We start from the raw sequence: 10,105 nt of genomic DNA, 5'->3' as shown, positions 1-10,105 counted from the left end.
CAAACAAAATTAATACAGATTTTGGTCCACTGAAGCAGGTAACAGTATCAGACTGTGTAGTGTTTCTCTTAATTCTGAGCAAAAAGCCATAAACTCCCTAGACCCGGGCCCATACACAGAGCCTTCAGTTCTTCATTTGCAGTAGCTGCCCCTCGCCTCCCCACCCCACAAGGAAACTGGGCTCAGGTCCCACTTCGGTGCATTTTAACTGGAAAGAACTTTCCGTGGCTCAGCAGGAGTACTGAGTGTAGGGGCAGCAGCGCTCGGGGCTCCATTCTCAGCACCTATAGCTCTGTGTCCCGGTAGCGGGAAGGCTGGCTGTAATAGCCGCGCTTCGAGTGCTCTGACAGCTGCTGGCGGTACTCTTCTTCCTCGGCATCACTGCCAAAACTTCCCCTAGGATCCTGATAGAGTCTGGAAGGAACTTTCTGTGGCTCAGGGGCTCTGGAACTGACAAAGGAAGAGGGTTAAATGCATCCAAAGGGAGAGGGCTAAATGCATCCCAAAGCACATCCACAGCCTCAAATGGCCTGGAGAGGTGTGACAAGGAGTGAGCACAGTGCCAGATAGATCATTGACCTTTGAGTTACACCCTGTGGCCACAATGGGTGGGGCTGGAAGTAACAGGTGAAAGCCAATGCCCATTTGGACACTCAGTGAGGAAGCCAGCCAAGGGCACCCTGACTGACCTAAGAATTGGACGGGGGTACGTTTTCTACCGCTAAGCTCCCCAGCTATAGCTTCACCAAGCAGAGTGAGTTGCTCTCTGCCACTTGCAATTATACCAATGCCTCCTTGTTGCCAGAAACAACCTGCCTGGTTTTACCACCATTCAAATAGTAAAGCAAAAAAAAAAAATTGCCTCTGGCTTTTTATTCCTATAAAACTAGACTCCAGCTTCCAGTCAGAATGACCACAAGAATATAGGATTTGTGGATTTTTCCTATATTCCAGGAAGGTGGAAACTATCCAGAATAAAACACCACCAAGAAGACACTGATCATTCCTTGTGCTCATGTAGCCTTTAATATAGAGCATCTTACCAATACGGTCAATTAATTGTCACCTTCCCAGACCACAGCTCAGTACAAGTGACCGGATGTGGCTTATGATGTAAATGAATTATGGAGTTTGCCCAAGTGCCAGAAAATATTAGCACAAAACCAGACCAGGCCCCAGAAATTTTACGCAGGTGCTGTCCTCACACCATATAACATAACTGTGTGCTCCAGCATGTCACAGAGGGCTGATGTGAAACGTCAATGATCACACTTAGTCCATTTGAGCACACAAGCAAAACTCCCAAGAAATTTTGACTCAGTGGTTGTTGCAATTAAATTTGACTGAATGAGTAACCTAAATAGTTCACTAGGGAAACAAATTTTCTTGTTGCTCTGAAAGGGAGGTGAAGAAAATTCTTGCCCTAGGAATCCAAGCCCTAACCAGGCCCCCTTTTAGACCCATAGGTGCCAAGCAGCCCTTACCTTGTGTACTGGGGTGAGTCAGGTTCAGGCTTAGGTGTTTTGATTGGAACTGCATAGATGTCAGGATGCTTCTGAGCAATTTCGATCTGTGATGATAAAGAAATAAAAGAACAAAAATGAAGAATGAACCACTGGATGGCCACTTTGCTGATTCCCACAGGCCCCTCTTCCTACCCCATTGCCAAATGAGGAAAAATGGAAGCATCTCTCTAGTTTCTATGCTTGTATGGGATGCCTAGGGGTACAAGTCACACAGAAAAAATGTCTAGGAGGAATGCAATCCTGTCACTTGTGACAACATGAGGAACCTTGAGGACATTATGCTGAGTGAAATAATGCAGTCACCAAAGGACAAACAGTGTATGATTCCAGTCCTGCGAGGTTCCTAAGAACAGCAAATCAACATGGGTTTGAAATGCATGGATCCACTTACATGTGGCTTTTCTTCTAGACAGATGATATAAACTGATGATATTGATAAACACATTATAGTACTATGAATGTATTTTTACGTTTTCTTAATAACATGATCTTTTCTCTAGCATACTTTATTGTAAGAACACAATCTGTAATAAATAGAATACACAGAATGTGCTGATTGTTTCTGTTATCAATGGCAGATTATCAGTGAACGTTTGGAGGAGTTGAGTTACGTGTGGGTTATCAACTGTGTGGGTTATCAACTTGGCGGGGAGAACACTGATGTTGTAACCCCAACCTTGTTCATGTTACGTTCTTACAGAACGTAAGAGTGGGGTTACCAGGGGCTGCAGGAGGGGAAAATGAGAAATAAGTATTCAATAGCTGGGCTGGAAATGGATGGTGGTAATGGTTGCTCAAGAATGTGAAATGTACTTAATATAAATACCAAAAATGGTTAAAATGGTAAATTTTATATTATGTGCACTTTACCACACACACAAAGAACAGTGCTCAGAGGCACTACTGTTGTTATCACAGACTTGAAGGAAGAAAACAAAAAAAATCAGTCATTCTCCACTGATTTTTCTTTAATTCCTCTTTGACTTTGAAAGGTTTTATATGCACATGTCACAAAAAATTAAAATGGTATCAAAAAGGACCATCTCTGGGCCTTTTTCAATTTTAGTATACAAAGTCTGTTGGCTTCTATGGAATATTTGGGAGAAAAGTAAAACTCCATTACCAATCATTACAATTACTTTAAAGAAAAATAACTTCTCAGAAGCACTGAGTCTCTTGTCACACGTCCACATCTTAGAACCTGATGCAAAGTCCTGAAGTACAAAGAGTAGAACCATATTCATCCATATTGGTAGGTGGTGTATTTTTTGTTTTTGTTTTTGTTTTTTTGCATAGAAGAACTGGGGTATAGGCCAAAGGTGTGGGAAGGTGACAGGATCCACCAGAAACAGAGTGGGGAGAAGAACAGACAGACTGACTGAAATACACCTCTGAAGGGAGCAGCAGGAGAGACAGGAGAGGTCTGCTGCACCATAAGTGGGTCAGCTCCCTGGCTGGGGATCAAATTCACGCAGTAGTGGTGACAGTGCTGAGACTTAATCCCTAGGCCACCAGGGAGGACCTGGTAAGTTTTCTTGATTTGAAGGAAAAAGGCTGCATGGAGAGCAGGCAGCGACACCATGCAAGACACGCCTTTGGTATCATGCATGTGAACATCCCTGGTACACAGGCAGCACTGGAGAAAGGACTGCAAATCCATTACACTGAACTGCAACCGATTTAAAACCCTTATTGTTGAGTGCAAAGACAAACCCGTGGTTTAAAAACAAGTACCCTTGCATTCTGTGCTTCTTGGAGTTCGTGCATTCTCTGTAATCTGGCCTTGTGATCCATCTTCTCAAATATTTTCACTTTGCCCAGGACAGACTTGGGAGTGTTGTCTTGTTCCTCGCTGCCCTCTCCCACCTCCTCGCTCTCTGGAGGGACGGGAGTGGACGGTTTCAGAATCGACTTCCCCAAGGAAGGTTTTGCTGCCACAGGAGGGGGATAACCTTTCATAGATGCCCCGGGAATATCATTGCCAGCAACGACTGAGGGGTTTGACTTGTGTTCCTGGGGTTTGGAGAAGTCAAGGGATTCTTCTCTGCTTTGGGTTCTGGCCTGTGGAGAGCAATGACATGTTTTTAGCTTGGGCTTTTGGTTTATTTTCATATCTGTATTAGTGATTTAATACATTCCGTTTCCTGATCAGTTTCCAAGGTGGGCAACATATACCATTCCAACGAGGAATCAAAGAACTTAGGGCACTGAGCCACTGGTTGGTTATCCTGAGCCCTAACTTGCTTCCTCCAGAAGACTTTCAAGAGCTCCAGGAAACCGAGAGGCATCCCAGAGCTAGAAGTAAATTAGACCTTCATTTCATAGAGGAGATTAGAATCTTGGAGAAGACCTCAAGATAAGGCAGGCTTAACACCTGATAAGTGGGCTCCCAAGTTCATGCCCCACAGACAGGAGCTGCCCTGGCCCAGAAGTGAGGCTGGTGTCCAGGCAGAAGCAACGCAGACGGGTGGGGATGGGGTGGGCAATGTTTCATGCTAAGGGTCACTTCCCCTTCACATATACTTCTGAGGTTTGCTCCCCGATTTTCACTGATACACTTCCTAAAACCACTACTCCTGCTGGCTCACTTACTTTCTTGTCATAAAGTATTGATTTAAACAGAGAATTGGGGGAGAGGGGTGTTAAGGGGGAAAAGTCATAATTTTGATTCAGGGAAAGGTAAAGAATTATATGACATATGACCGGCTGTCTTTATATTGATTCTGTTCTGCATAATGATTTATTTTCAAAATTAGTTATGCTATTCATAAAGAGAGGCATTATAAACAATTGCTAGTGATTGTTTTCTTTAGCAAATCACCAGTAAGGATTTTCTGGTGCATTTAAACCAGATTACTGGGCAGAAAATTTTAATTGGACAGAAAAAGAAAAATAGATTCCAAGGTTAATGATTCTGGGCATGCAGTATTTGTCAAACTTTTGTTCTTTTCACCAAAAAAAATTTTTTAAATCCTTAACAGTCCTGAAATCGTTTGTTCTCCTAAACTGCCTTTCCCTCCTATCTTTTTGCTTTTCCCTAATTTTGGGGTCCAACCAACGGCCAAAAGACTGGCTCCATGAGTTAAAAACATAACACCATCTGTGTGTGCTCCTCCTCCCTTGCTTGCCGGGAGCTCCAGGGGCACCTGCTTCCTCTGTCTTCCCATCCTGGTCTTCCCAGCCACGTACCTTGGGCGGCTCTGGCTTGAATGCGGGGGGCGGGCTATTGTCCCTAAGTTGATCTCTGCTAGCAGCCCTCCTCAGCTGAGCTCGTGGCTCTGGGCTGGGTTTCCTTATGCTCTACAAGACATAAAGGTTCATTCATAACAAGAAAATCCCAGCAGAGAAAAGAGAGCATTTGTCTGCTTTGCTGGAGTTCTGCCAACTGGTAGAGTAAGTTCAAAAGCAGAGGTTGTGAACCACTGCTTCTTTACTTAAAAGGGAGATACCAGGCATCTTCCTATTATATATAAATGCTTAAGAAATATTAAGAAAATAACAAAACTGGCTGTATCCATTGCAGTAATCTCTTCCTTTAAAGTACAACAAAACAAGTTTAAAAGAAGTTCCTCCTAAATCTAAACTCTTAGTCAGTAAGAGCTGCTAACATTTTAAAGCATGAGCTCATTTCTATCTGTTGACATTTCAGAGTTAATTAATTCTTTAGAATTTGCTCAACAGTATGTACTAAGTTTTTTTTTTTTTTGTCATGGTGCGTTTTCCTACTCTTTACTTATTTTCTCGGTGTTTTTTATTTTAAAAGGAATAAAATCAATCAGTGAAATGAGCTAAATTGCTAAAGGCAAGGCCACAGCCATAATTATCCAAAAACATGGATAATCTCATCTATATAAATCATTATTCCAATGTTCTCTGAGGCACAACTAATAATTACTCTGGTCCTAATTTAGTGCCTAGCTATGTGATTTCTAGGATCAGAAGCTTTCTATTTACTAGCTAGTGAATGCATAGTATCTGTGATCATGAACTCAATTAAAAAATTGTAATATGAAAGAGAAGGAAACTGATGGGGAAACTCTCAAGGGCTTCAGCAAGATTAGAAAGGTTAAAGGTAGGGAGGAGAAGAAAAAGCAAGGAATCTAAGAGTACAGAGAGAGAGACCTAATCAAAGGTTACAAGTAAATACAACATCGTATTTTAAAATAACATTCCACTTATAATTTGGACAGGCAGCACATAAAGCCACTTGGTTCATCCATCACGCCCAAGGGGATGGTAAGATACATGCTGACCACTCAACCTCTCCCAGCACTTAGTCCCTGGCCCTCTTCCCCGTGGACCACAGCCTCCATCACACAGGATTGACTTGGAATGAGTGCCTCCCTAGAAGTCACCTGCTCCAACCCTTAGGAATACCTTCCACAGCACCCTGAATAAGACTCAGGGTTCCAGAAGAATTCGAGTGAAACACCAGAACCTCCTTTGCCTGCCCGTGGCCTCGCAGTCTTTGGCCTGCCTCACCTCACCTCCTCATGCTGCACCGGCTCCGAGGAGCGGGTGATGGAAGACACCAGTGGCTCCTCAGCTGGCTCATCCAGCTCATTGTCAGTGTAGGCGCCTCCTTCACCGTCGGTGTCTTCAAAGTCACTGGTGATGCGGCTGTCACAACTCAGATAATCCGCGCCCATGGCAGTTAAGCAGGACATGCGGTCTTCGGGATCATCATCCAGCCCTTCCATCTAGAGGAATTTGTTTTGAGGGTCAGTGGGGTCTGATACGGATCCTGGGAGTGAGGACTCAAGAAAATTCCCAAGGACGCAGCCAAGTGACGGAAACCTTGACATAGTCTAGGAAGGGAAGTCACTTTGTTTTCCTCAAATCACTTGGCTTTAAATTACTGGGTTAATTTCTATGCAGGGACTGAAATAAGTGCCCTCCACCTTATCTACCCTTGCTGCCATGGCCTCATATGCCACTCCTGAGCCACGCTTCCTCAGATGGCAGTGCTTTTCCTCCAGAATCTGGGTGCTCTCCTGGTTCTCCTCCTGGTGCTTGTTTCTGGTAGTAAGGCGAGCCGGCTTGCACACATCTCACCACTCTTTCAACAAAGCTCTTACATCTTTGAGGTGCTATGACCTGATCAACTTATTCTCACATGGAGGCCACCACAGAGCCTCAGCAGGTGTCAGCACCCAGTAGATATGAGACATAGTGACTGAACATGCAGTTCCCAAAGAGCAAGACTAGGACTCAATAATCAAATTGGAGATGGAGTCATTTCTGTAACAAAACTGTACCTGTAAACACCTTGCAGACTATCTCAAGTCAGCTGACTTCTGGAAATTGTATCATTTCTTCCCTTTCTCCCTGCAGTAGGGCTGTGCATAAACTACCTTCACAGAGGAGAAGCTAGCCAATTTTAGAAGTCTAAACAAGTTCTAATCCCCTCTTATCACGTACTCAAACTCCTAAGACACATTCTTTACCAACCTTCTTTCTAAGCAAATATTCCCAACTCTATGAGCTTTTCTTCTATTAATTTTTAACCATGTTCTCCATGCTATTCAGCCTCCCCTCTCACCTCCACTCTGAGTTTCCCATGTCCTTAGCAAGCTGTGGAGTTCAGCATAAGATCTTGTAAGCTCTGATTAGTGTGCTTGGAACACAACACTAGTTACTACGTTAAAAGTAAAAGGGAAGTGAATGTAGGGTTGCAGACATCACACTCTGCTTTTCTTTTGAAAGCCCCAACATTGTAGTACTTTTTCTGAATATGTACAAAATTGCAAATATTGATGAACACATAGGCTGGAATCACTTCAAATGGGCCTGGTTTTACTACATTCACTACCCTCTTGAGAGAAGATTCAGAACACGCACTCTCACCTCCGAGCAGTCACTATGCCACATACCTTTCCTTCAGAGACCCAAACTGTTTCTCCCTGCTGATGATGAATCGTGTCCTTTAAGCTGCCAAACCAACTATCATTGGCTGAATTTAAGTTGATTGTAGCTACAGGATGTAAACAACAAAAGGTTTGTGTCAATTTCCAGAATAATTTTTATTAAAAATGCTATTTGATATAACTTATACTAATTTTTCTCATTTAAATTAAGATTTTGGAAAAAAAGGATGTTGGCAAATGCAAGTCAATGTTTGCACCTATTTGAACACTAGATCCCTTTTAGTTGAATGAATTAAAATGGTTAGTCATCCAGCTGCTGGAGCTCACCCTGCAGATGAATGTGGCAGAGGTGAAAATGGGTTACACTCAGCCATGGTACCAGAGCTTCTGCACTGCCGGATGAACAACTGTGGATCAAAAGCATGAGTCCTACAATGGCTGTATCTGTACTGAACATGTACACAAACTTTTCTTGTCATTATTCCTTAAATAATACAGCATAGCATAGTCTTCACATTGTTTTCCGTATTGGAAGCAATCTGGAGGTGATTTAAATTGTGCAGGAAGATGTGCACAGATTTTATACAAAAAAATCTTATGCCATGTTTCAGATTGGATTTGAGCATCTGTAACTTTTGATACACATGGAGGTGTGTGTGTGGAGGGGGGTGGTTTCTGGAACCAAGGCCCCTCAGTTACCGAGAGAGGACTGTAATTCCTTTTTAGAATCCTTTTTAGAATCAGAAAAGCTATCTTGAAAAAATGTTTTTAGAGTATGCTTTTCGGAACAAAAATAATACATCCACATCTAAATTAATATAAAAGATCATTACATTGACATGTATGTTATAAATAAGAAAATATATATTAATATAATGTTAGATAGCACCTATAAAATACTAAAAGTAACATTTAAATGTATACCACTTTGATAAGCTTAGACATTTCAGAATACACAAACAGATTAATCAAACTCCACAGGATATATTCAAGGAATATACGTTTTCTATTCAGAACAAAAAACATCTTACATGGTAGTACTTACAATGGCTCAACCACATACTTTTCTTAAAAACCCTCAACAGATTAGTTCATTTCATACTTACACAAACCTTACAAGGTAGGCACTGCTATTATCACCATCTTGCATAACAGAAGCCAGGGCACAGCAGTGAAACTGGCCCAAGGCTTCACACTAAGCCAGGTGGAAAAGCCTGAACACAAATTCAGAAGTTTGCCTTTGGAGCCTGTGGCCTTAGCCACTGCACCACACAGCCCATCTGAACACATGGATTTAGAGCACTGATATAAGTTCCAGCCAAGTAAAACATATGCCATCATGTCTCTGCAATATGTATTCATGGACCTCATAAGGATAAACCAGATAAACAAATCTGGGCCTAAAATGTTCAGATAAATTAGGATTTTTAAAAAGTACTTTGTTGTGGGCTTTTACTGTATTAAGTAGATCACCCAAAAGAAAATCGGGCTTGTTGGTAAAGGCTACTTGGTATCCTGCTGCATGAAGTTTGAAGTCTGTTTAATTCTATATACATACTGAAAACAAACATTCAGCAAATTTTATAAGCAATTATGCTTCAAAATTTCTTCCTAGTAATACAAACCCTTCTTACATTTAAGAAGTTCTAACACCGACCTTGAAAAATCCTGAATGAGCTTAGAGTTCCCTTGGTTATTAATTATTCACAGCATTAGAATAAACTGATACATTGGGCGACTCAAGGAAAATAATCTGGATTCTTTCTCTCCTTATTGTGGTACTCTGCAAAGACTACTGTGCTCCTGGCCAAGTACAGAAGTGAGACTATGACACCAGAGACCAACTAGGTGAGTTGTATTCAATGTACACAGTATACTAACCTGTATGATGGAAATATTTGATATAAATGTAGTCTGTATTTACCATAAGGAAAACCAAGTTTAAAATGGGCTGTTTATGAAATGTGGAAAATATATTCATGCTGCCTGATAAAATGAAAAAAGTCAGAAAGCCTCTTACTGAATTCACATTGAATCACATACATGACAAAGAAAAGAAAAAGTTCACAGTAGCTAATTTTCAAAGCCCCATATAATGATAATATCCGACTTAGGCACTTGGCCTCTTTTTAACAGGAGGGTGTACAACCATGACGCTGCCTTCCCAAAGTACCTTTCGTTTATTGTTGGATTTTGAGCATTAGGTTTTTCAGATACTTGGACTTGCAACCACATTAGTGAATTCCTACTGCTCCTGCCTCTGTACTAGGCCTCTGCAAGAAATAGTGAAGAGACCTCCACATCCTCTGCTTGGCTGTGGTCCTGGGACTCAGAGGGCATCCATGTCCCTCCCTGGCACAAGGTCAGTACTCTCTCCCCAGCCCACAAGGTGGGGCAGTGCCAAGAGCAACAGCAAAAGGTGTCACGTAGGCTGGGAGGAGTTAGGAGAAACTGCAGAGTGCCTGCATGTGGGTATGCGGTTTCTTTCTGGGGTGAAAAAAACGTCCTAAAGTTGATTGTGGTTGTGGTAGTATAACTGAATATACTAAAAACTACTAAATCATACGCTTTAAATGGGTGAATTGTAGGGCACGTAAATTAAATCTCAATGAAACTATTTGTGTGGCAGGGACCCCTCTAAACAGCAAACAGTCCCTGCCTGGCCAGGGACTGGGGCATCTTTCATCTGTTTCCTGTGGTTACCAGTTTCTA

General features: G+C 42.1%; 1 protein-coding gene across 7 annotated transcripts in view; it reads right to left on the bottom strand.

The window, feature by feature from the left end:
- Positions 1 to 284: 284 nt before the first annotated feature.
- TJP2 (tight junction protein 2) overlaps positions 285 to 10,105 on the bottom strand; it is a gene marked incomplete at both ends in the record, with an annotated part of 72,934 nt that continues 63,113 nt past the window's right edge. For 2 of the 7 annotated variants that reach the window (XM_084238470.1, XM_084238469.1), the window contains 6 exons: positions 285 to 450; positions 1,485 to 1,570; positions 3,261 to 3,587; positions 4,716 to 4,826; positions 6,014 to 6,226; positions 7,400 to 7,500. In XM_084238470.1, coding sequence (XP_084094596.1) covers positions 285 to 450; positions 1,485 to 1,570; positions 3,261 to 3,587; positions 4,716 to 4,826; positions 6,014 to 6,226; positions 7,400 to 7,500 — 1,004 coding nt within the window. The remainder of the gene's footprint in view (positions 451 to 1,484; positions 1,571 to 3,260; positions 3,588 to 4,715; positions 4,827 to 6,013; positions 6,227 to 7,399; positions 7,501 to 10,105) is intronic. The other 5 variants (XM_084238472.1, XM_084238471.1, XM_084238475.1 and 2 more) reach the window with 3 other exon arrangements.

Source organism: Talpa europaea, assembly GCF_964194135.1.
Source record: "Talpa europaea genome assembly, chromosome: 7".
Lineage (NCBI taxonomy): Eukaryota > Metazoa > Chordata > Mammalia > Eulipotyphla > Talpidae > Talpa > Talpa europaea.
Note: the sequence above shows the minus strand (reverse complement) of the source record. Positions and strands in the feature narration are given on the sequence as shown.